The 25,692-nt window shown below is 45.5% G+C and overlaps 4 protein-coding genes across 5 annotated transcripts; 2 read left to right on the forward strand and 2 right to left on the reverse strand.

The window, feature by feature from the left end:
- Nucleotides 1–11,940: 11,940 nt before the first annotated feature.
- LOC123127655 (uncharacterized) lies at nucleotides 11,941–12,947 on the forward strand. 2 transcript variants are annotated; one of them, XM_044547460.1, is made up of 3 exons: nucleotides 11,941–12,259; nucleotides 12,340–12,387; nucleotides 12,489–12,947. In XM_044547460.1, the coding sequence occupies exons 1-3, from the start codon at nucleotides 12,043–12,045 to the stop codon at nucleotides 12,590–12,592; spliced, it is 369 nt and encodes a 122-aa protein (XP_044403395.1). In that variant the 5' UTR covers nucleotides 11,941–12,042; the 3' UTR covers nucleotides 12,593–12,947. The 2 variants fall into 2 exon arrangements, with proteins under 2 accessions (XP_044403395.1, XP_044403469.1); XM_044547534.1 differs by having other exon boundaries at nucleotides 11,943–12,259; nucleotides 12,492–12,947.
- Nucleotides 12,948–15,608: 2,661 nt separating this feature from the next.
- Nucleotides 15,609–16,484, reverse strand: LOC123050380 (protein SAMBA). Its single transcript, XM_044473186.1, has 3 exons — nucleotides 16,265–16,484; nucleotides 16,050–16,160; nucleotides 15,609–15,889 (listed from the first exon to the last, which is right to left on the reverse strand). The coding sequence occupies exons 1-3, from the start codon at nucleotides 16,386–16,388 to the stop codon at nucleotides 15,816–15,818; spliced, it is 309 nt and encodes a 102-aa protein (XP_044329121.1). The 5' UTR covers nucleotides 16,389–16,484; the 3' UTR covers nucleotides 15,609–15,815.
- Nucleotides 16,485–16,500: 16 nt separating this feature from the next.
- Nucleotides 16,501–19,242, forward strand: LOC123050370 (NADH dehydrogenase [ubiquinone] 1 beta subcomplex subunit 10-B). The gene is made up of 3 exons (XM_044473177.1): nucleotides 16,501–16,950; nucleotides 17,042–17,109; nucleotides 19,022–19,242. The coding sequence occupies exons 1-2, from the start codon at nucleotides 16,503–16,505 to the stop codon at nucleotides 17,071–17,073; spliced, it is 480 nt and encodes a 159-aa protein (XP_044329112.1). The 5' UTR covers nucleotides 16,501–16,502; the 3' UTR covers nucleotides 17,074–17,109; nucleotides 19,022–19,242.
- Nucleotides 19,243–20,520: 1,278 nt separating this feature from the next.
- Nucleotides 20,521–22,198, reverse strand: LOC123050359 (inositol-tetrakisphosphate 1-kinase 1). Its single transcript, XM_044473169.1, has one exon. The coding sequence runs from the start codon at nucleotides 22,104–22,106 to the stop codon at nucleotides 21,036–21,038; it is 1,071 nt and encodes a 356-aa protein (XP_044329104.1). The 5' UTR covers nucleotides 22,107–22,198; the 3' UTR covers nucleotides 20,521–21,035.
- Nucleotides 22,199–25,692: the final 3,494 nt, after the last annotated feature.

Consider the following 25,692-nt stretch of genomic DNA (forward strand, 5'->3'; position numbering starts at 1 on the left):
GTAGTACTTTTTTTAATGACTTATAGATTTTTGCAATAAGTATGTGAGTTCTTTATGACTATGGATTATACGCACTCTCACCCTTCCACCATTGCTAGCCTCTCTAGTGCCGTGCAACTTTCGCCGGTGGCATAAACCCACCTTATATCTTCCTCAAAATAGCCACCATACCTACCTATTGTGGAATTTCCATAGCCATTCCCAGATATATTGTCATGCAACTTTCCACTGTTCCGTTTATTATGACACGCTTCATCATTGTCATATTGCTTTACATGAACATGTAGTTGACATCGTATTTGTGGCAAAGCCACCTTTCATCATTTTTTGTACATGTCGCTCTTGATTCATTGCACATCCCGGTACACCATCGGAGTCATTCATATAGTCATACTTTGTTCTAGTATCGAGTTGTAATTCTTGAGTTGTAAGTAAATAAAAGTGTGATGATCTTCATTATTAGAGCATTGTCCCATGTTAGGAAATAAAAAGAGAGAGAGAAAGGCCAAATAAAAAAAGAGAAGGCCCAAAAAATGAGAGAAAGAGAGAGAAGGGGCAATGTTACTATCCTTTTTCACACTTGTGCTTCAAAGTAGCACTATGATCTTCATGATAGAGAGTCTCCTATGTTATCACTTTCATATACAAGTGGGAATTTTTCATTATAGAACTTGGCTTGTATATTCCAATGATGGGCTTCCTCAAATTGCCCTAGGTCTTCATGAGCAAGCAAGTTGGATGCACACCCACTTAGTTTTATTTTTGAGCTTTCATAAACTTATAGCTCTAGTGCATCCGTTGCATGGCAATCCCTACTCACTCACATTGATATCGATTGATGGGCATCTTCATAGCCCATTGGCCTAGTCGATGTGAGACTATCTCCCTCTTTTTGTCTTCTCCACAACCACCTTCTATTCCACCTATAGTGTTATGTCCATGGCTCACGCTCATGTATTGTGTGAAAGTTGAAAAAGTTTGAGAACATCAAAAGTATGAAACAATTACTTGGCTTGTCATCGGGGTTGTGCATGATTTGAATATTTTGTGTGACGAAGATGGAGCATAGCCAGACTATATGATTTTGTAGGGATAAGCTTTCTTTGGCCATGATATTTTGAGAAGACATAATTGCCTTGTTGGTATGCTTGAAGTATTATTGTTTTTATGTCAATATTAAACTTTCATTTTGAATCTTACGGATATGAAAATTCATGCCACAATAAAGAAGTATTAAATGGATAAATATGTTAGGTAGCATTCCACATTAGAAATTTTGTTTTTATCATTTACCTACTCGAGGATGAGCAGGAATTAAGCTTGGGGATGCTTAATACGTCTCCAATGTATCTATAATTTTTTATTGTTCCATGATATTATATTATCTGTTTTGGATGTTTTATATGCATGTATATGCTATTTTATATTATTTTTGGGACTAACCTATTAACCTAGAGCCCAGAGCCAGTTCCTGTTTTTTCCTTGTTTTTGAGTTTCGCAGAAAAGGAATACCAAACGGAGTCCAAACGGAATAAAACCTTCGCGATGATTTTTTCTTGGACCAAAAGACAACCAAGAGACTTGGAGATGAAGTCAGAGGAGCCACGAGGAGGGCCCAAGGACGGAGGGCGCGCCCAGGGGGTAGGGTGCGCCCCCACCCTTGTGGGCCCCTCGTGCAACTCCTGACCTAATTATTTCGCCTATATATACCCATATATCCCCAAACCAATAGGGGAAGCCACAAAAACACTTTTCCACCGCCGCAACCTTCTGTACCCGTGAGATCCCATCTAGGGGCCTTTTCCGGCGTCCTGACGGAGGGGGATTCGATCACGGAGGGATTCTACATCAACTCTATTGCCCTTTCGATGAAGCGTGAGTAGTTTATTTCAGACCTACGGGTCCATAGCTAGTAGCTAGATGGCTTCTTCTCTCTCCTTGATTCTTAATACCATGTTCTCCTCGATGTTCTTGGAGATCTATTCGATGTAATACTCTTTGGCAGCGTGTTTTTCGAGATCCGATGAATTGTGGATTTATGACCAGCTTATCTATGATTATTATTTGAATCTTCTCTGAATTCTTTTATGCATGATTTGATATCTTTATAATTCTCTTCGAACTATCGGTTTGGTTTGGCCAACTAGATTGGTTTTTCTTGCAATGGGATTAGTGCTTAGCTTTGGGTTCAATCTTGCGGTGTCCTTTCCCAGTGACAGTAGGGGCAGCAAGGCACGTATTGTATTGTCGTCATCGAGGATAAAAAGATGGGGTTTTCATCATATTGCTTGAGTTAATTCCTTTACATCATGTCATCTTACCTAATGCATTACTCCGTTCTTTATGAACTTAATACTCTAGATGCATGTTGGATAGCGGTCGATGTGTGGATTAATAGTAGTAGATGCAGAATCATTTCGGTCTACTTGACACACACGTGATGCCTATATTCATGATCATTGCCTTAGATATCGTCATAACTTTGCACTTTTCTATCAATTGCTCGGCAGTAATTTGTTCACCCACCGTATTATTTTCTATCTTGAGAGAAGCCTCTAGTGAAACCTATGCCCCAGATCTATTTTCCACCATATAAGTTTCCGATTTACTATTTTTGCAATCTTTTACTTTCCGATCTATAAACCAAAAATACCAAAAATATTTACTTACCGTTGATCTATCTTTATAAGATCTCACTTTTGCAAGTAATTGTGAAGGGATTGACAATCCTTTTATCGCGTTGGGTGCAAGTTGTTGTTTATTTGTGCAGGTATTCGATGACTTGTGCGTTGTCTCCTACTGGATTGATACCTTGGTTCTCAACCTGAGGGAAATACTTATCTCTACTTTGCTGCATCACCCTTTCCTCTTCAAGGAAAAAACCAACGCAATCTCAAGAAGTAGCACATAGCCAGCAAGCTTTATTATATGCTCGCTCATTGAGGAACCCTCTTTCATCTTGCATTCAATCAAGGCCTTGGTTAATTCAAACATTCAATCCTTGCCTGCTTCTTGTACAGAACTTCCAGTGACCCAAATATGAATTGAGTAGTGGATCGTTGAAAACGCTTCTGTAGTTCATGATCCATGAATGGTAACATGAGCCACTAGACTGAATCGTAGTCATCACTATGAGCAGCGTAAGCATCAACTAGTTCTGGTGTTGCGTCATTTCCGGGAGCATCACCTAGGGGCTGATCCAGCACGTACTCCTTATCACTCCTGCGAACAAATCTCAAGTTCCGGATCCAATCCGCGTAGTTTCCACCATTAGCAGCCAACTTTTCTTTCTCCAACATAGGGGCTAAGTCAAACATATTGTGAGCCATTGATGTACAATTATAGACACAAAATACATTTAGACATTTATTCATAATTAATGTTGCACTAGTGCTTAACCAAATCTAATATAAAGTGCACTCCCACTCAAATTAATATCTCTCATAATTAATAGTGAGTGATTCAAGATCCAAATCTATTTCTCAGTCATTGATGTGGACATCACCGATGATGAGAATTTCGATCGGTGGGCAAACTATTGTCGATCATATCACCATATGATTCTTGTTCATCTTTCGGTGCTTTGTGCTCCGAGCTCAGAACGTTTCTGCTAGAACTTCAAGGTAACCGAGTGCTATCTGCACATATGGTCTAACCATCTTAGTCTTACATCTCTCATCTCGTTTGAACTCATATGGACATGACAAACTTCGCGATGCAAGAATGTCGTAGACGGTTGCAGCACTGGGAAGAGCATACTTGATATTTACTGTGAGAGATCACCCTAATAATTGACTACTGTTGTAACTCCCCGAGACCGATGTGCCAGGTGTCCTCTAGTTATTCGCTGTTGTTGTCGTGTCATTGCTTGCGTGTCATGCATTGCATATCATGTCATCATGTGCATTTCATTTGCATACATGTTCGTCTCATGCATCTGAGCATTTTCCCCGTTGTCCGTTTTGCATTCTGGCGCTCCGTTCTCCTCCGGTGGTCATTTCTACCTTTCTTTCTTGTGTGGGATTACACATTTCCAGATTGGACCGAGACTTGCCATGCGGCCTTGGTTTACTACCGGTAGACCGCATGTCAAGTTTCGTACCATTTGGACTTCGTTTGATGCTCCAACGGTTAACCGAGGGACCGAGAAGGCCTCGTGAGTGTTGCAGCCCAACACCCCTCCAATTTGGCCCAAAACCCACCTAAACCTCCTCCATCATCTCGGTCGTGTGATCACGATCGCGTGGCCGAAAACCGCACCTCATTTGGACTCTCCTATCTCCCTCTACCTATAAATATGTGGCTTCCCCCGAATTTTTCGGATCTTTCCCTACCCTAACCCTAGTCTCCGTCCTCCTCCAGCCGCCGGACGTGTTCGACCGGGCCGGACATGTCCGCCCGCCGCCGCGCGTCCAACCGCCGCTCGCCACGTCGCCTCCCCGCCGGCCTCTCTCTCCCCACGGCCCGCCCGGGCCCGAGGAGGGCCCCCGCGGCGCAATCGCGCCGCGCCGCCGCCTAGCTTCCCCGTCGCCCGCGGGTTCGATGCGCCGCTGCCCGCCTCCTTGCCGGCGTTCGCCCCGCCGCCTCGCCTCACCTTCCCCGCTGCCGTTTCTCCGCCGGATCTTGCTTCCGCCGCCGCGCCGCGGACCTCCTCCTCCATGCCTTGGCGACCGAGCCTCCCTGTCGCCTCCTCTCGCCGCTGCAAGCTCCAGCAGCCGCGCCGGCGTGCGCCACCCCGTCTTCGACCTCGCCGGAGTTTGTCCCTTGCCGGCCGGATCCGGAGAAGAAGGTGGACGAGATCCACCACTCCATGAACCAAACGGTCCCTCCGATCTGGATCCGCGTCGTCCCGCACCGCGCCATCCCGCATTGACTTTTCCGAGGGTATAATTTTTCACTAAGTCCCCGAAATTCCCAGATCCACATGTCCATGTTCATCGCATCGTAACTTTGCATCCGTAACTCCGTTTTGCGCATATAGCATATCAAAATGTTCTTCTCGGAGAGTACATCATTTCATCTCATTGCATCATTTTCATTTGAGTTCATCTTGATGTCCGAAATGTTGTTAGAAGAGTGCTACTTGAGATAATTGTCAGATCTGCTGCTCCATTTAGATATTTGTCATTTTTGCCATGATTATTGTGTGCATGATATGCCCATGAGCTCTACATGTGTTTTGTTAAGGGTTTTGCCATCTTTCCAGAGGTGCAACCCATGTATTTTTGTGATGTGTGTGGTGACTAAAACAAGCTTGCTAAGTGGTGCACTTGGTAATGCTGATTTCAGGGACTTAGCATTTCCACTAAGTCCTTGACCTGTTTATCTCATTATGCCATATGTTCATGTTGTTTCCTAGTGATCCGTGCCTCTTTTGAGGATGATCAGTAAGGATGTTTTGTTAATCTTGTAGTGATCTATCCATCCATGTCTTTGTTTGCAATTATGGAGCACCCTAGCTTGAGTCAATCGAGCTCTACTTTTGCTTTTTGTGGATCTGAGCAGATTGTCTACTTGTTAGCAATTTTGCCGAGGATGTTGTAGTTGATCTGTGCATGCTATGCCATTGTTCTTACCATGTCTAGCTTGTATTTTGTGTATTCTTGATGGGTGTATGCTTAGATTGTCATGACTTGCTCTGTAGTGAGTGCATCAAGCTCGTAAACATGCCTACTTGATATCTGTTTCAGCATGCTCCAGTTTTCACTAAGTCTGAGAACTGATTATGTATTTGCCATGGTCACATGCTTGCAATTGTATTTTCTGATCCCTTTTGGCTCAAGGTTACTAAGGGACTTTTGTTAAGCTCTTTGAGTAGCTCCATGTCATGCTTTACTTTGCCATGTTCAGGCCCTGTAGCATATAGTTTTCATGCTCCGAAGAGTGCTATCTGATCTGAAATTCCAGACAGGTGTTAATTTCACTAAGTCTGAGATCTGTTTACCGTTTGCACTTTTGCCATGCTTGTTTGAACCTGTTAATGGATGAATTGGCCGTAGCTCAGTGTTCATCTTTTGTTAAGCATCATGAATGAATCCCTGCCATGTATTTTGTTGCCATATTTGGGTGCTGTAGCATGTTCATCTCATTGCATTTAGATGGCTACTTGCTGTAAATCGCTGACCGGTGCCATATTTGTATTGCTTGCCATTTCCAAACCGTAACTCCGATTCCGGTGATCTTTATATCGTTTTCAAGCGATTTCACCTCATCTTTCCAATGGCACACTTGGTTTTCCAAGTTGAGGCCAGGTTCATTTGTTCCTTGTCCAATCATGCATATGCATCGCATACCGCATCCCGCATATCATACCATGTTCATGTGTTGGTTGTTTACTATGTTGTGTGCTTCTTTTCCGGTGTTTGCTTCTTCGGTTGGTTCCAATAACGTCGCGTTGTGAGGACCTGTTCGTCTATGTTCCGTTTGTCTTCTTCATGGACTCGTTCTTCTTCCTTGCGGGATTTCAGGCAAGATGACCATACCCTCGAAATCACTTCTATCTTTGCTTGCTTAGTTGCTCGCTCTTTTGCTATGCCTATGCTATACCTACCACTTGCTTATCTTGCCTCATACATTGTTGAACCAAGCCTCTAACCCACCTTGTCCTAGCAAACCGTTGTTTGGCTATGTTACCGCTTTGCTCAGCCCCTCTTATAGATTGCTAGTTGCAGGTGAAGATTGAAGTTTGTTCCTTGTTGGAACATGGAGATGTTGTTCCTTGTTGGAACATGTTTACTCGTTGGGATATCACATTATATCTTATTTAATTAATGCATCTATACACTTGGTAAAGGGTGGAAGGCTCGGCCTTATGCCTGGTGTTTTGTTCCACTCTTGCCGCCCTAGTTTCCGTCATATCGGTGTTATGTTCCCGGATTTTGCGTTCCTTACGCGGTTGGGTTATATTGGGAACCCCTTGACAGTTTGCTTTGAATAAAACTCCTCCAGCAAGGCCCAACCTTGGTTTTACCATTTGCCACCTAGCCTTTTTCCCTTGGGAGTCGCGCATCCCGAGGGTCATCTTATTTTAACCCCCCCGGGCCAGTGCTTGTCTAAGTGTTGGTCCAAACTAGAGCCCCTTGCAGCGCCACCTCGGGGAAACTCGAGGGCTGGTTTTAGTTGTACGGATTGCTTATCCGGTGTTGCCCTGAGAACGAGATATGTGCAGCTCCTATCGGGATGTCGGCGCATCGGGTAGTCTTGCTGGACTTGTTTTACCATTGCCGAGGATGTCTTGAAGAACCGGGATACCGAGTCTGATCGGAATGTCTTGGGAGGAGGTCTATTCCTTCGTTGACCGTGAGAGCTTGTCATGGGCTAAGTTGGGACACCCCTGCAGGGATTTGAACTTTCGAAAGCCGTGCCCGCGGTTATGGGCAGATGGGAATTTGTTAATGTCCGATTGTAGATAACTTGAACCTTAACTTAATTAAAATGAGTCAACTGCGTGTGTAACCGTGATGGTCTCTTTCCGGCGGAGTCCGAGAAGTGAACACGGTGTTGGAGTTATGCTTGACGTAGGTTGTTTTAGGATCACTTCTTGATCATACTTTTATCGACCGCGCTTTGCCTTCTCTTCTCGCTCTCTTTTGCGTATGTTAGCCACCATATATGCTAGTCGCTTGCTGCAGCTCCACCTCATACCTTTACCTTACCCATAAGCTTAAATAGTCTTGATCGCGAGGGTGCGAGATTGCTGAGTCCCCGTGACTCACAGATTACTTCCAAAACCAGTTTTCAGGTGCCGTTGAGTCCGTGCAGATGACGCGACCCAGCTCAGGAGGAGCTCGTTGAAGATCTTGTCCTTCGTGTTGTTTCGTTCTAGTTGATCAGTAGTGGAGCCCAGTTGGGGTCGTTCGGGGACCTTTGCCGCATTTGGGGTTCTTCTTTTATTTTGGTTCCGTAGTCGGACCTTGATTGTATTTGGATGATGTAATGCTTTGTTCATGTGTTGGGTGAAGTGGCGATTGTAAGCCAACTATGTATCTCTTTCCCTTATGTAGTACATGGGTTGTGTGAAGATTACCTCACTTGTGACATTGCTTTCAATGCGGTTATGCCTCTAAGTCGTGCTTCGACACATGGGAGATATAGCCGCATCGAGGGCGTTACAACTGTTCAATCAAAGGGTGCAAACAACAAAGAGATAAACATCTCAGGCGGTTCATAAAAGCATGATATGGTATAGCCCTGGGCATAGGGAATCTCCGTGATCATCTTCAATCCCCAATTGAAGTGTCGTGGTTGCTAATATTTTGTTGCCGTGGAAACCGTTTCAAAAATGTTGTCGTGGCAGCAATTTCAGAAATCGTTGTTGTGGCGATCGTTTCAGAAAATGTTGTCGTGGCACCAAATTCTGAAATTCCATCGTGGCACGAAATTATTGCACCTCCTCCCACGCCAAGTACACCTTCTCCATGTGGGGTCCTTCGTGTATGGTTGCCATCGTCACTTGTAAAACGTAGGCCATTTCTACGATGTTTACATTAACGTGGCAATCTAGTGGCTCCAACCATCATGTCGTGATGCGCATGCCACATAACATTACAACATATAACCATCTCATACATAAACTCATTATCGTGAATAAGGCTATACCACATCATATGCATACCTTGCAAAACCAAATTAGACGTCCTCTAATCAGTTTTAGCAAAAATTTAGTTACGTGGTTAACCAATTTTAACAAGTAATACAAGTTACCTACGTCCACAATTAGGCGATGATTCTTGATGCTAGATTAAGTTTTGGTGTGTTAAATAAGAGACTTAACTAAAAAAATCTCTAACCCCACACTAAACTTCGTCAAATACGCGTGACCCCCTAAAAGATTATCTATCTTCGGCACCGTCTTTGTGTACGCGACATTTCACTATTCTCAACTATGGTGAAGCCCAAGCAACTGTTAGCAGATCATCGACAGCCAAATATGATCGATTGTTAGAACCTTGTAAGAAGCGACACCATGCAGTCAATGAATGAATTGAAGCAACACTCGAGGTAAGAACAACAAGAACATCAACCCTCACAATCACATGTGATCTAAATCGCAACCTGCGTCTACTCATAAAACTGCTCATGATGCCAATGGGAAACGTAGTAGAAAACAAAAAAATCTCACTACGATCACGCAAGATCAATATGAAGATGCATAACGGGTTGGGGTCATGATCGTTACCGTCACCGAGTTTCAGCGCAAGAAGACCGCGCCGGTGTAGACTGTACTTAGAGTTCCTTGAACCATCAATGAACGATCCCTCGTACCGCCCACGAACAGTCCGTTGAACTGAAGACCGAAAGCACAACCTCTCTACTTGGTTGCAAGCGTTCAACCTTCACGATCCGGCAGCGCTTCACCGTCCAGAGCTAATCATTGCCGTAGAATTAGAGGGGAGGAGACTAGAACCACACCGGGATTCTAATTATGAGGACAAGAGGATTAGCCAAGCTCTAATTAGTCAACTAGGACCAACTAGAACAGGAACTATAAGAACTAGAGGAGGCTCCAAAACTTATATATTCAAAAGAGCAAAATCCTCATGTGTATATAGGTTGGAGGGGGAGGAGAGGGCTGCCACCAAGGGGGAAAGTTTCCCCCTTGGTGCGCCGGCCCTTGTCTAATTCGGCTTCCTTCCCTAAGGAAGGAGGCACTTTTCCACTTGGACCTTTTTGGCCCAAGTTGCCTTCCACGTCTTGGCCTTTTTAGGCCCGTTGGTATTTAAATTAAATATAAAATATTCCAAATACTTATAAACCATTATATATATGTATATATTAACATCTCCGGAAAAAAATTCCACCTATATATAATTTATCGGTAATACCCTGTATTACCCGATGCTCACCGAAAACCTTCCAATGACCCTGAAACGCTTCCGGATCCTCTCGAAACTACTCAGAATATTCATGAAATAATTCCACAAATAAATTCTCATGACCCCATCCTACTAACACTCAGCAAATTGTGATTTCCTTAAGCTTGTGACCCCGTAGGTTCAGTAACTCACAGACATGGACGAAACCGTTCGTTCAATGACCGCCAACGGGGCCGCGGACGTGCATATTGGTCCCTGTGAGCACACGAACGATATTTGAGTGAACCTTTGGTTATCATGTGATGTTCCCTTTGCTTCACGATACTTCACAAAACCCGGGATGCATCGGTATCCTCCTGAGTCATCACCATGCTCATTATACCGAAATCCTTGTTACCGGTTTTGTTCTTCTTTCTCGTTATTGTGTTCCGGCATCCCTGTGACAAAGTCACGAGTGTATGGCCAAACGATGATGTCGTCACACCAAGAGGACCCTGAGAATATCTCTCCATCGTCGGAGGAGCAAATCTCACTCTCGAGCTATCCGATCACTTGTCAAATTTTCCGAGGAACCTGTAAGTTGTCGTTATGTTCACCGTGTTACATGTGACGTTTCAGCAACCTCAAAGCCCATCGTATGGTAAGAAGTGACCATGAGACTCTCATGGTCTAAGGAGCAATATATCACACGTTAACACTCCGTGTTATTACAATTGAATGTAGACGATATTATCTCAATTCATAACAAATAAGATTGGGTCGATTCATTAGGATCGTTCTTCTAATGTCATAATCTCAATTTTGTTTTAGCATCATCGTTACACTTAACGATATCCTAAAATGCAAAAAACGTGATCACCAACCACACTTGAGCTAGTCCTAGAGGCAAGACTAGGAACCTTTTATTTACCGTTTATCATTCGACACGTGCATATGAGTTTTTCACTGAATCACATATTCCAGGATCACAACAGTTATAGCATAGAATAACTCTTAATTATGAATATGGAAACATAATAATACAAATATTATTGCCTTTAAGGCATATTTCCAACAGTCTCCCACTTGCACTAGAGTCAATAACCTAGTTGCATGTTTTTTCTTAACACATATGGCTTATTCGGTGCTGCTCATGCTTTGCTAGTGGTAGAGCCTCACTCTTCAAATCCCAATGTTATTTGTGTTACTCTTCATTTGTTACATTAATGGTGACACTATATCTCCGTATAGTCCATTTTATAGTAACACTATATCTTCATATAGTCCAATTGCTATATCTCAATATAGTCAATATTTATTTGGAACTACATCAATAAACTTTTATTGATCCAGATTATATTATATTGAAAACTTCTCAAGTGTCTAACTGTATCATTTATAGATCCACCATTTATCATTTTTTAAACTATTTCAAAATTATGGCCCGATAGTTTATCAGTCATGAAGTTGTCTTGTGTAACTTTTACAACAATTATTTTGTGTAACCTTTACAACAATCTCTTCATCTCCTCTCAAGGGAAGAAGCAAAGTTTTCGTCCAACTGAGGTACTTAAAACTTTAAGCAATTACCATTGTGAATCTTTTAGAGATCACCATGGTACTTACTACTAATAGTTGGCCTATTCAAAACATATGGCTTTGTACATTCTAATAACACACATGATAAATTCAATTTCTGAAGTAAATTGAACCCTGTTCATCCATACATGCTCATCAACTATTGATATTGCACAGTGTTATACTGTGTGACATTTTGAGAAAACTATTGATTTTGCATAGTGTTATACAAGCAGACATGCAAGTACGGATGAAAAGGAGGAAAATAAAAAAGGTAAATTAATTAAACAAGAAAAGAAAAAAGAAAAAGGTCCGCATGAATCTCCGTGTGAAATCAAATGGTGGTAGAGGTTATAGTACGAAACTTTGTTGATTCTACTCGAGAATCAGCAAAAAGTAATTACATATGGCAGGACCAACTAATAAAAGCCGGATCGGATTTTGAAGAGTTTTAGCCGTGCTTTTACAAAGGGGGTGGACTTATAATAAACGGGAAAAGCCACGCTGTCATTTCTGCAGCAAACATCTCGTCTCAATCCCCGCGGATAAATACGCCCGCGTACAACTCACCTTCCCGTTCCCCTGTTAAACCCCACCGCACCGCACCGCACCTATCCCGCACCGTAGCAACAGAAAGAAAAAGATCTCCTCCGCCGCCGCCGCCGCCGCAATGCAGCGCCTCTCCATCGGATCGCCGGGCTCGAGGCCCAGCCTGGATGCCGCCCCCGCCGCGGCCGCAGACGAGGCGGACGAGAAGGCGACGGGGAAGGCGGCCAGGGCGGCCGCGCCGGACAAGTCCATCCACCTCGTCCCCCTCCTCACGCTCCTCTGCCTCCTCGTCCTCTTCCTCTTCTCCCACGACCCGGCCAGTTCCCGCGCCATCGCCGGTAAGTAGCCAGCCAAACCTTCGCTCCACTCCCTTTCCCTCGCCGGCACTGCTCCTAACGCCGCTCGCCCGTCCGTGCAGATTCGCCGCCCGTCCTGGCCGTCACCGCCCGCTCCCTCGAGGCCACAGGTAGGCGATAAGACTCGCGACGAACACCCTGCGTCCCGTTCCCCCATCTCTTGCCTCGTTTGATTTTCTCTCTCTCTCTCTCTCTCCTTTGTTCGTTCCTGCAGCGGACACGACGCCGTCGGTGGCGCGGGGCGGCGCGCACCAGCGGCTGAAGGCGGACCCGACGCCGCGCCGCGGGCGAAGGCTGGGAGCGCCGCGGCGGTGACGGCGACGGCGACGGCGCGGAATTGGGGAACGGGAAGGCTAAGGCTGGCCCACGTCCGCGCAAGCAGCTAGCCGTTGGAACGTACGACGCGTCCTCAGCGCACGTCTCTTTCTTCCCTCCACCCCCGTGCTGCGTCGTTGGTGGAACTTGAATGGCCGCGAGCGTTCGTCTTCCTGTGGCCTCTAGAAATTGGGATTAGATTACCAGCCGCCCGTCGCAATCGTCAATCACCATGTGTTCATACCCCATCGTCATTCTTTTCCCCCTTCGGTTGCTCACCTGCTATTGATTCTGTAATTCTTTTTCCGTAATTGGTAGTACTGATGAGGAAATTGATTGATAGAATTCTGGTTCAGGTGCGTCGGATTGTCCATCGTCTTTGAACTGGTTTCTGTTTCTGCCTTTTGGGTTGAATGAATGGGCTGGTTCCAGCTTTCGGGGCCAAGCTGCCGCAGGGGATCACGAGAAAATTTATTGCTCGGCAGCGGTAAAGTGGACAGACAGGCCACAACATACTGGGCGCTGGTACATTCACGTTGCTGCTGCTAGTGCAACTAGGCCTGGCTGGCTTGGCTTGGCTTGGACTGGGTCCACTGGAAGCCTCAGGTGTAACGACTATATATGTCCAAGCTGGAGCCAATGCCCTCCATCTCTCACTTTTACAAGATTCAGAGAGACATTTACAGAATGCAAGTAATTAACCTTGAAAATGATCTTTCTATAAGTATGTGCATCTTTCTATAAGTATAAGCTCTGCCACCGTGGGTATGCGATATGCCCGATCACATTTGCAAACAGATTTACCATCACGGATCGAGGGTGGTAGGCTCGCAGCGGGGCAGGCTAGCAGACAATAGCATAGTGCAAATGTAGCGTTAATTCTAGACGAGTGATGAGCAAATTTTGGACTAATGGATGACTTTGGCGGGACAAAGAGGGATGCCGCTTGCACCCCTACACGCAGGGCAAACTGCATCTCCATGGACACTAGCACAAAGCTTCGTATCTGAAACAAAAGCAAGCAAGAAAATGAAAAAAGAATACGGCATGGCAACAGCAGGAGATCCATATACAAGTGCTATCAGCAGCGCACCCCATTCCCCCGGCAAGTCACATCCACCGACAAGGAGCTTTAAACACACAACACAAATGCTGGCTGCCGCTAGCTAGCTCAGCTAAACAACAACTTACAAATGGTGAATATATGCATTATTAGTTCTTCAAACAAACATTTGTACCTGCATGGTAAACAAACAGAGCACGCATAACCTAACACAAATGACCACGAAAATGTGAAAACTGGGGAAGGCACCTAAGAATCTAAACAATTCCGCAGAAGGGATCTAAGACACAGGTCTAACTGAAAACTTATTCACACAGATCAATAAAACAAACATGAACATTTACTGTATCTTACTGAATACATAATGATTCTATGGTTTATTTATAGCCAATCATTTTAGATACGGGCTGGATTTTCTCCAAGAGAAAAGTTCACATTAGAAAGCAGCAACTGAAGTATCGTTTGAACTAATTACACCCTTAATCACTGTCTTTAACTGGAATGAGCAAAATACGACTTATCTATGTTTTAGTGCGGCCTGCTATTATCTTCAGTTGCCAAGCACTTTCAAACTAATGTTTACTCATGATGACAACCACATTCGCAAAGGCACCTTCAGGTTTACACTGACATTGAACACCACCACCGGAAAAATACAGGCGCAAAACCAAGATCTTTTGTGAGCACTAGCAGAAAAGTTATTCTTCTAAAGTTTCAACTTTCAAATCATTACCTCTGGAATAAAATTATAGTCAGGCCGTACATCCTTATATCATGCTTGCTAATATATTGACAAAGCAATTATATCTTACATTACTAAGCTGTGGGCCATAGAATAGCTCATACAGTATATTTAGAATAGCGCTGCAAATCTGTGTTCAATAAGCTGCAGAGGCAACAGAGGCCGATGGACAAGGGAGAATGGTGACTACCACAGAACACTGATAATTTATAGCAAAACTCCAGAAATATCAGGAGTGCAAAGATAGCTTTTATGTGTGTCTCTGAGTAGAAAACCGGCCTACATTATTCTAATGTATCAACTTTCAAATCATTAACGCGAACCCTTTCACTGTTAAAAAAAAGAACATTCAAATCATTACCTCTGGAAAAATCATAGTTAGGCCGTACATTCTTATATCATGCTTGCCAATGTATTATCAATGCAATCGTATCCTTCCCCTCACATTACTAAGATGTGGGGTACCGAATACCTCATACTAGTATCTATAGAATAGCACTGCAAGTCTGTGTTCAACAAGCCACAGAGACGATACAGAGGCAGATGGACAGGATGAATGGTGATTATTCAAGAACACTGGCCATTTATATATACTTGGGAGAAAAACAAAAGCATATGCTGTTACAGCAAAACCACAGAAATATCATGGGTGCAAAGATAGTTTTCAATCGTCTAGCTTTTGAGTAGAAGCCGGCCTACATTCTTCATTTGGGTCAATAGTGATTCCGCAGCAACATCAAAGAGTACCGTGTTAGGCTATCAGATTGAAGATCAACTCAGAAGTGTTCAGGTAAGGATGAACAAAGAGTAAGCAATTGGAATCACTTATTAGATGCATAAGAGGAAGCCGCCAGACAGGCATGAATAAGATCACAAACAGCTACGAAACAATCCCATACAAAGAGGATGACCCAGTTGACCAAGAAGAAAATATACCTTGCATCTTTTCTACTGCCAGGCTATTTGTATTCTAGGACAAAATGTGACAGTTAATCTCTTTTCTAAAGTTCAACTCACAGGTGATAAAAATAGATAATTGGCACCACGATGTATTGCTGGTCAAGACTGAAGGCCAAAGATAATGAAAGTGTATGTGCTTATCAATATTTTACATTTTCACCTACAAAGTCGACACACTGTATCTCAAGATTTATCTGAGATTTTTTTTGGGGATCAATTTGCAAGGATTTGGTGGCAAAAGGCACAAGTCATGAACATCATCATAACACTTGCATTACTTAAATGTAAATCATAGCATGTACCTGAAAATGATTTACACAAGTTGTGAGCAGCTGCATCACACTTGGGTCACTTAAATATAGCATGTACGTGGAAATGATTTAGCAGAATGAACTACAGGTGAGTGGAATCAGATGATAGCCCCTAGGAACATAGCCTGGATGGAAAGCCTATAATCCCTAGCAGTTCCTTGTCTTCTTGGACGCTTGATCCAGCTCCGCAATTTTCCCCTGTTGCTTGGGCAGGTAACCACCTGAAAAGAACAAACCAAGCCGGAATCAAACATAAACTCTCGTGATCGTGTTACACACAATCTCAATTCCTAGCTGGGAACAATAAACCATAATCAACCTCAAACTCGTGTGCTCATTCTGTATTTCAATGAGATTTACGGTGTCACTGTGTGTTGTTACCTGGCCTGGAGACGAGGTTGATGCGGGAGCGCGGGGCGGCGAACATCCAGCTGTTGTCGTCGAGAGACCTGACCTCCTTTTGTAGCGCCTCCATGACCTCCGACTTGAGCTCTGCGGGGGAACCAGACAGACCAATTCGACTGCTTAACTGAGAGGGGGAGGACATGAAGGGAGGGGAACTAGGGCTTGCGAGGTGCCGAGGGGGATGGATTTACCGGCCATGGCCTCGTCCTTGCGGTAGAGCGCGTCGATCGAGTCGGCGAGGTCGTCGGCAGCGGAGATCGCGATCCCGCCTCCCGCGCTCGCCGCCGAGACGGTCGACCTCGCCGGAGAGCTCATCGGAGATCGGCCTCGTTTGAAACGCGGCGCCCTTCCGTGTGTGTGGGTCACTGGTCAGACTCAACAGCGAATTATACGACCGCGCCAAGTGGGCCGTGTAAATGGGCCATATAAATGGGCCGGGCTGCTACTGCGCTCTGTAAGTGGGAAGCCATCCGTTCGTCTCTCTCCCCCATTCCCCAATCCCCACGACGAGATCCATCCACCCCAGAGGCCAAGAAGAGAGGAGAGAGAGAGAGAGGCCGGCGGCGGCGGCGGAGGAGCAGGCGATCGGAGATGGTGCGGAAGGCGAAGGTCGAGTTCGACGAGAGGCCGCCGGATGACTTCGACCCGAAGAACCCGTACGGGGACCCGGTGGCGATGCTGGAGTACAGGGAGCACCTGGTGCGGGAGAAGTGGATCCAGATTGAGACCGCCAAGATCATCCGCGACCGCCTCCGCTGGTGCTACCGGATCGAGGGCGTCAACCACCACCAGAAGTGCCGCCACCTCGTCGACCAGTACCTCGAGTCCACCCGCGGCGTCGGGTGGGGCAAGGACCACCGCCCGGCGGACCTCCACGGTACCGCCGCCCAAATCCTAACTCTGCCTTCAGGCCATGGTCTAGGTTTGTTTCACTGGCTGATATGGTTTGGTTGTTTGGTGTCGCGCAGAGCCCAAGAAGGTGGTCGAGGTCGAGGAGTAGCACGGTCGCTTCCGTCGCCGTTCCTGGAATGGAGAGGTCAGGGTGCTTCTTGTTATGCTCAGAATCTTAGTTATTATGCACATGATTTGTTTCAAATGTACGCACGATGCAGCCTATAGTGAAATGCACATGATTAATGTTTATCATTCCATTCACCCACTTCAGATTTCTGTTTGGGGTCACATCGCCGTGCTTAGATAGTTGGGAGCTTGGGAATGGTGTAGTAGTAGAACACCAAACATTAGCACTGGTGAACATTTTTGGTTTATAGGGGGTTTGAACTAGGACAAAAGGTTTTGTCGAGGAGTTGAGGAGGAAGGGGTTTGAACTGGAAGGGTGTTTGTCTTGGCACCTTAACTGTGTGTGCAAACTGTTCTTTCCAGCTTGTACTGAAATGGATTTTCCTCTTGTCGAACAACAAATACTGCTTGTCATGCGGACGAGGGGTATAAATCCTAAAACTTCCCAAAGAAATATCCCTCACTCAAATGCCCACCAAGTTTACTCATGACTTATCCCCGGACCAAACCTGGGTGAAAAGGAGATATATGGTAATGGGCTAGCATCATTTTCCCTATGTTGTTACCTCGCTGCTAAGACTCACTGTTGCCGCTGGCCTATTTCTTATTTTGCCTGAACCTAAGATGTTTGAATGAAGATCTACATGAAGTCAACTTTATATAGTGTGTACATTTAGTGATATTTGAATGAAGGTCTACATGAAGTCAACTTTATATAGTGTGTACATTTAGTGATATCCAGACAACTAATATTTTTGGATGTTTTTGGTTCTTGCGGTCATATTTCCCTGGATCAAATCATGATTGATTCGTAATTTATTAGCCATCATCATACTTTATCTGGCCTAACGCTGAAAGGATATCATGATTCACACATCCATGCTATAACCTTGTTCACCTCAATTGTTAGTAAAGCTGGATTGCTGAGATGTGCTCTGCTACTCAGGCCCAGGTAACGGGTACTGACTAACAAAGGCAGTCTGTTCTTTCAGAGTACGAGGAGTATCTTTGCTAAGCAAATTTGTCATTGCATCACCCCTTTTGGGAGTGAGCTAAAGCTACTCTTGATGTCTGAAATCACTTTTAAGTTACTTTTGAACAGTTGAAACAACTAGTCCATCAGTTCCGTAATTCTTGTGGTGGTTTTAGTTCAACTAAAACCATAACAAGAATTATGGAACGGAGGGAGTAGATAGTACCATGGACTAACACAGGCTATCTGCTCTTTCAGAGTCGAGTTATACAAGGAGTATCTTACTATCACTAAGCGATTTGTCATTGTGTCATCCCTTTAGGGCAATTGGGCTAACACTACACTTGATGTCTGAAATCACTTTAAATGTTACTTTTAAACAGTTGAAACAACTAGATAGCTAATTTCTTCATGTAATTGCTCACACATTCTTGAAGAACCACTGCATGAATTCATCTTTAACAGTTTCTTAAAGTCCATGTAAGACAGTACGAGGGTTTATCTGATTTTCTTACTGGGAACATCATCTTCCACTACTCAAGCCTCGTATCATATTCTCGTTTCAGGAAAAAATAAAGATCGTGGAGTCGCTTTTGATTGAATATATAATTTTCTTAATATCGGAGTGAAAGAAATTTAGTTGCACATATTATTTATTGCTACTTACTAGAGCATCTACTTGCCATGTCTCACCATTTTTTAAATTTTATTGAATGCTACTCCCTCTATCAAAATATAAGACGCTTTTTGATACTATGGTAGTGTCAAAAAATGTCTTATATTTTCATACAGAGCGAGTATCTACTATTTTGATTATTCTGCCTCATCTGTCTGTAATTAATCGTCCTTCTATTTTCTACCTTGCAAATGCATTTCAACTGTCTAAGAATTCTGGTGACTGTGATCTGTTGGAATAAAGTAGACCATAACACTGACCCTTCTATTTGACGCGCAGGTCATCTTTCCATTCGAAGTGAAGGAAGTTACTTGAACTGCCACAGCTCCTCTCTTACCTCTGAAGTTGCTGATAGGCATTTAATAAATGATGATGCGAAGCAAACATTGTTGTGTGGTGTCTGTATTTTTTTTTGTTAACTTCAAGGAGTTAAGCAAATCGTTGCTTGGACTTACCTACCCTGTTTCCAATTTCATTTATACAAATGATGTTTAGTTGCCTTTGCCTTTGCATCTTGAGTTTACAAGTGTGTATGAAAGACGGCTCTTGCTGTGCTGTACAAGTTCTTTCTACTCTGTCACTGTGCTGCTTTTTTTGGTATTAAATGGGCTGCACATTGCCGTACTGAATGAAATGGGGAGGCAGCCGAGATTCAGGTCCCTTCGGAGAATGCAAACCAGAGGTTCATGTTACTAGAGCTTCCAAAACAGAATATATCATTTCTAATTATTCGGAGAATGCAAACCAGAGGGTCGTGTAACTAGACTTTCCAAAACAGAAAGATTATAAACAGAGTATAACATTTCTAGTTAACTGGTACTGATCCTGATGCTATAGAGCTACATACATTCTGCCTGACACAACAGGGGGGGTGCTCTAGAAAAACTAGGGGGGTGCTGGATATAATAACGTTTTCAGGTCAATATGCTCATATGGTAATGCTGAAAAAGTTTGTCAGAACCGATACGTCAAAGCAAGCACGATTGCTCCAGTTGCAACTTCCGGATTTGTTTGCCCCAGTAGAAGTTGAATTTTCTGCAAACTGGGGCAGTGGTGCTTGCTTTGACGTTGCCATTCATCCAGTACTCATCAAACTGCATCATGTGTCATGTGTGCTCTAATTTTCAACCTCAAAATAAAACTTCACATTTTCAACAGCACATGAAGTTGTAAATATTCATCAACCACGGTCCCAAAAACTGAACAAATTTCTAGTAAAGGAAAATAGGTCATTATTCAAAACATGAAGTTAGAGCGGCCAGAAAATAAAACAAAATAAAGCAATGAATGGTTGCAATGCAAAATGCTTATGGCTATCTTGTTCACCTTTTCAACTGAAACTGATACAGATAACAGCCAAATTCTTCCCTGCTGTTTTCACACTCTAAAGAAAAGTAAGGCACTATCACAATATCGCTATAAGGAAAACATGCCATGATGCAGCCAATAATCTGGAGTTGCACAGAGTCCAGTAAAACATGCAAGTGCACTCAAGGTTAAACATTTCAAATTATGAAGGAATATGTGGAAAGGTTGCCCTCATGCAACTTACAAACGCTTCAAATTATGTTACTCCATAAAAAAGTGGAGTAGCAAGCAGGAATCCATGTTCACATTATAGGATAATCATATGTGCTTATGAGAGTTTCTCCAGTAAAACGAATTTCATAAACAGATAGTCAAGCATAGGGTAAATGACATCATTGCAGGTACATGTATATATTTAACTCTGGTCACAGATGTAAAATTCAGTTTTCGATGATAGAACCGGTGCCACAGACAGAACTGACTCAAGTTTGAATTTCAAATGCTAAAAGTTCAGAGAATAGCATCACCCCTTTCTTTCAAGGAGGCGATAAAACTTTCGGAGCTCCGGTATCATTGGAAACATATTCATCATCGCAGTACCACTAAGATTTTGGGTTGCCATTCATCCAGTACTCATCAAGAACAAAAGGTTTGCACATCCAGAACAAATATATCTTCTTCAGAACTTGGCTTCTGTTCCCCCACTTTTGTTCTAACTAAACTGGGTGAAGCAAATTACGAAGAACAGAAAGATACCTAAACAACCGGTATGACAGGAGCAAGGAGAGAGGATTTACATTGCAGGTCCTCCGCTTGCGGCTGGTTGAAACCCAAGTAAATCCAGAACCTGTTAATCCCCATCTCCCCATCCTAATTGGTTGCTCGTTATTCCCCTCGAGTCTTGTAACCATCCTGCCACCTCACATTTCCCCCAGACATGAAAGAATTGCAGGTTTGCGAGCAAGCTATGCCGAGCAAATCCATCTCATTTCACAACAGCATGATTGCTCTGCTGCTCCTCCTCCTTGAGGGCCACGTCGTCCTTGTGAACCATATCCCAGAAGAAATCAGTAAGGACAATCTCGTAGCCGGGCATCTTCGCGTAACCGGGGAAGTAGTTGATGTCAATGACGAGATACCGGTTCCCGGCACGAACATCCCGGATCATGTCGAAGTTGAAGAGCTGCAGGCCCAGGGCACGGCGGAGCCCGCCTGCGATCTCGTTGACGAAATCAGTGGGCGGCATGACGGCGTCCTCGAGCCGCATGTCCTCGTAGTACTCCTCGGCCGTGCGCTGATTGGGGAGATTGGATACCTGCGAGAAGGAGATGGTGCCCTCGGCGGCGGCGTCCTCGAGGATCTCCTTGGAGACGTCCGGTAGGCTGCGGCGCTTGACGCAGGTGACGTGGCCGCCGACGACGTAAACCTTGAATATGACGCCGCCGTGGTTGACGAACTCCTGCAGGACGAGCGGCGGGCGGAGCTTGCGGAGCCCCTCTCGGTGGTAGACGAGGGACATCTTGTGCGACTTGGCGCTGCCGTCGGCGACGAGGGGCTTGGCGATGAGCGGGAAGCGGAGCGCGGCGAGGAGGCCCGAGTCGGCGAGCGCGGCGGCGTCGTAGACGACGACCTGGCTGGGGATGCCGAAGGTGTGGCGGTGGCCTTCGCCGTCAGCGGAGGCGGAGGCGGCGTCGGTGAGCGGGACGTCGAGCTCGGAGACGACCTGGAGCATGGAGATGCGGTTGTGGAGGCGGTCGATGGCGTGGGGCGGGTCGACGACGGGGACGGAGGGGTAGCGGGCGGAGAAGGCCTGGAGCTGGGCGCGCCAGTCGTGGCCGTAGAGCTTGTGGATGACGAGGTCGAAGGGGCCCTGGTCGGCGAGGGGCCGCGCGTCGTCGACGGGGACGAGGTCCACGCCGCGCGCCGCCGCGCGGGAGATGAGCGAGGGCTTGATGAAGCTGTTCTGCTTCTTGGGCGCGAGCGCGTAGCCCACGACGTAGCGGCGGCTGTCGGCGGAGGAGGGCTCGGCGGCGGCGGCGGCGGCGGCGGCGGCCATTGCGGTCTGGGAGGGTTGGAGGAATCGGGGATTTGGATGGGGTGGATAAAGGAAGGGGAGGGGTGTGATGCCCTCTCTTTTATAAACAGATCGATTCGATCTGGAGTAATTCTCAGGTCGAAAGAACCCCCTTCGTCTCCTCTCCGCCCTGTCTCCGTGGACCGGGTCTACGCCCGTGGGCTGGCTGCATTTGTTAACAATCATCGTACGATGCTAAACCCTCATGGACCATCTCATCTTTGTTTTGGGTGTTGGTTAACCATTGCTGTTCTAGTTTTTCCTTTCCAGGACCTGTTAGTCCTTTTCACGTGAGTTTTTTTTTTCAAAACACAGTCTGAACGCAGACACTCATGCATACGTATATACACTCATCCCTATGAACGCAGCCTTGTAAGCACATTTGAGAGACTGAGCCGGCATATCATTTTGAGATTGGCGAAGTCATCACAGACATCTTCGTAGTCGACAGAAACGTATCCTCTCACTTAACGAGCATCGCCGAAAAGTCTGAAATAAATCCAGAAAAATGAAACTTCAATTCACACCAAGTTGTTGATAGCTACACAAGGGAGAATTGTTAACGTGGTAAGTTACTCATTTTATCTAGTTTTAGTAAGTATATTCTTTCTATGTCATGACCTTACTTGAACATGATATTCTTTCTAGGTCATTTCAGTATTTTTTTTAGGTGTCCAAATGATACCTTAATTTGGATACATGACTTTTGTCGCACTTTTCCAAATAGCATGAGCGGAAAAATAATCTCAGTATGGCTTTTCTGGACTTTTTTTGCAAAAAACATCAAAATCTATTTATAAAGTTCACAAAAAGTACAAAGCATCTTAAACATAATACAGATTACATCAAGGTCTCTGAACCACCAAATGACCGCTATCATCATCAGAACGAGCCACCGACGCGGCGATGTCGCCGCTCTCCTACAGAAGCCGACCTAACCTTTGTCAATGACAATCGGGAAGTCTTGTGTGCGTGACCTTAAGGACTAGCGCCCTGGAGCTGCAGTCGTCGTCATTGAACCCTTAGATCGATCTGAAGTGCCTGGCATCAGATCTCATCATCGCACATGCACTATGAGAAACCCAAATAACCTCATTGTTCTAAAAAACATAAGGCATCTTTGGGCATTAATCGGCTCAAATTCAAATCACAGCACAAAAAAGTGTGAAACACATGACATCAACATGTTTTTCTTCTTTCAAAAGGGGGAAATACCCCGACCTGTCTATTTATTGATGTACACAGACACAACAATGGTAATAATTTTGCACAATTAAGAATGGAAAATTTGAATGATACAAGCAATTATTTTAACAAACACCCCTTCCAAGCTATATATAGGACGCATAGGGTTTCATTAAGAAAATGATTTAATAAAGAATTACACCAATTATATATGGTTTAGATGGTATAAATTTACCCCTAAAAAAGATGGTATAAAATTACAACGTTAAGGAAGTAGTTTTGGAAGCGAATACAATGAAACCAATGTCATCATAAAAATATACTCCTTTCGATACATATTAATTGTCGCTGATTTATACTGGACAAATGTTTCTATTAACGTAACACAATACAGTCTACATAAAAGAACTAAGAAAAAAAGTATCTATTCGACGCAGTCACCCCCTCCTCTCCCAAGAGAGTATAGATTCCTCTTGCCCCCATTGTCACCATCGCCGGTCCTGCCTCGCGTGCGATGGCCCTAGGGCCATGGAGGTGTGTGCCGGCGTCCTGGGAACGGGGGTCCCAGACTTGCCTGTCTGCGGCCCACGTCGTGGCTCCATCAGCGGCCCCGTACGGCCCATCTTCACCAGCAAACACACAAGACCCTCGCGAGGCGGACGACGCAAGACCTTCTCGGGGGCGGCCTCACCAGGCCGGCTCGTGAGGGCCGGAGAGATCAAGGCAAGGGGCACCTCGCGAGGTTCCTGTGACGCAAGCCATGACGACCAGGGCCAAGCGGGCGCCAGCGCGCGTAGTGTCCTTATTTCCTCTTTGGTGTTAAAGAGGCAAGCGCAGGCGAGGAGTCTCCAGGCATCAGGCAAAGGTTTCCATATCAGTGCAACGAGACCAAGACCATCAGGACGGCAGGACGGAGGTCACCGTGGAACCCAGGACAGTGTCACCACCAGAACCTTTGGCAGGCGAAGGCCACCTTTTGTCAGGATACCTTGTACTAGTTGTCCCCCTTCGAATTGGTTGTTGTGGGATCCCTTCCCGCTTAATATTTGGAAAGAGGACCAGGGCCTCTATAAATAGAGCTAGCCACCACTGTAGGAGGCAACTAGAGAGAGATCCATTCCACCCACATACGCACAAGCTCATCGAGCTCAAGAACACCTCTCCTCAGGAGGTTGTTCTTTCCTTGTACTTGTTCATCCTCAGCCAACAAGTCAATCCACCACACCACACTGAAGTAGGGTATTACACCATATCAGTGGCCCGAACCAGTATAAATCTTGTGTCCCTTTGTTCTGCGAGTTCGGCGCGCTAAGCCTTGAGATCGCGGTGAGGGAGAGTGCAAGGGGAAGGAGAGATCTTCGTGCGCACCCCAGTGTTCGAATCTCAAGGGTTTTGCTGGAACCCGAAATCCGACATTTGGCGCGTCAGGTAGGGGTGCGCCGAAACTCCGCCTCCACGCTTGCTTCGTCCAGCTCCATGGCAGACGCCATCCCTCTAGTTAGGCCGGCGGGCGCCTGTAGATGCGCCGCGGGCATCCGGGCCTTCACCCACACCTTGCGGCAGGTGCAATGGCTGCGCAAGTTCAAGCCAGAGGTGTCGCCCCGCTACGATGGCGCAGCAGATCCGGCGGCCTTCCTACATGCGTATGAGAAGGCCGTCCTCGAAGCCGGGGGCGACGACCAGGTCATGGCCAACTGGTTCCCCTGGCCCTGGTCGGCGTGCCATGCGCCTGGCTGCTCAGCTTGCCAGGATCTTCGGTGACCTCCTGGGAGGAGCTGCGCGGTTATTACACATTATGTCACAATACTTATGCCTATAAATACGTCCACTTTGCATCATGCTTTTACATCGATATTTATTGCATTATGGGCTATTATTGCACATTATGTCACAATACTTATGCCTATTCTCTCTTATTTTACAAGGTTTACATGAAGAGGGGGAATGCCGGCAGCTGGAATTCTGGGCTGGAAAAGGAGCAAATATAAGAGACCTATTCTGCACATCTCCAAAAGTCCTGAAACTCCACGGGAATTATTTTCAGAATATATAAAAAATATTGGGCGAAAGAAGTACCAGAGGGGGCCACCCACCCTCCACGAGGGTGGGGGCGCGCCCAGGAGGGTGGGGGCGCGCCCTACCCTCCTGGGCGCGCCCCCTGCCTCGTGGGCCGCCTGGTGGCCCTTCGATGCCCATCTTTGGCTATATGGAGTCTTTCATCGAGGAAAAAATCATAAGCAAGCTCATGGGACGAAACTCCGCCGCCACGAGGCGGAACCTTGGCGGAACCAATCTAGGGCTCCGGTGGAGCTGTTCTGCCGGGGAAACTTCCCTCTGGGAGGGGGAAATCGTCACCATCGTCATCACCAACGATCCTCTCATC

The sequence above is a fragment of the Triticum aestivum genome, chromosome 1A (genome assembly GCF_018294505.1).
Source record: "Triticum aestivum cultivar Chinese Spring chromosome 1A, IWGSC CS RefSeq v2.1, whole genome shotgun sequence".
Classification (NCBI taxonomy): Eukaryota; Viridiplantae; Streptophyta; class Magnoliopsida; order Poales; family Poaceae; genus Triticum; species Triticum aestivum.

Coding starts and splice junctions, on each gene's coding strand:
- LOC123050380 (XM_044473186.1), bottom strand. CDS start 16,388: ATGAGCTCTCCGGCGAGGTCGACCGTCTCGGCGGCGAGCGCGGGAGGC. Junction 16,161..16,264: donor CAAGGACGAGGCCATGGCCG/GTAAATCCATCC, acceptor GTTCCCCCGCAG/AGCTCAAGTCGGAGGTCATG. Junction 15,890..16,049: donor CAACCTCGTCTCCAGGCCAG/GTAACAACACAC, acceptor TGTTCTTTTCAG/GTGGTTACCTGCCCAAGCAA.
- LOC123050370 (XM_044473177.1), top strand. CDS start 16,503: ATGGGCCGGGCTGCTACTGCGCTCTGTAAGTGGGAAGCCATCCGTTCG. Junction 16,951..17,041: donor CCGCCCGGCGGACCTCCACG/GTACCGCCGCCC, acceptor GGTGTCGCGCAG/AGCCCAAGAAGGTGGTCGAG.
- LOC123050359 (XM_044473169.1), bottom strand. CDS start 22,106: ATGGCCGCCGCCGCCGCCGCCGCCGCCGCCGAGCCCTCCTCCGCCGAC.
- LOC123127655 (XM_044547460.1), top strand. CDS start 12,043: ATGCAGCGCCTCTCCATCGGATCGCCGGGCTCGAGGCCCAGCCTGGAT. Junction 12,260..12,339: donor CAGTTCCCGCGCCATCGCCG/GTAAGTAGCCAG, acceptor CCGTCCGTGCAG/ATTCGCCGCCCGTCCTGGCC. Junction 12,388..12,488: donor CCGCTCCCTCGAGGCCACAG/GTAGGCGATAAG, acceptor TGTTCGTTCCTG/CAGCGGACACGACGCCGTCG.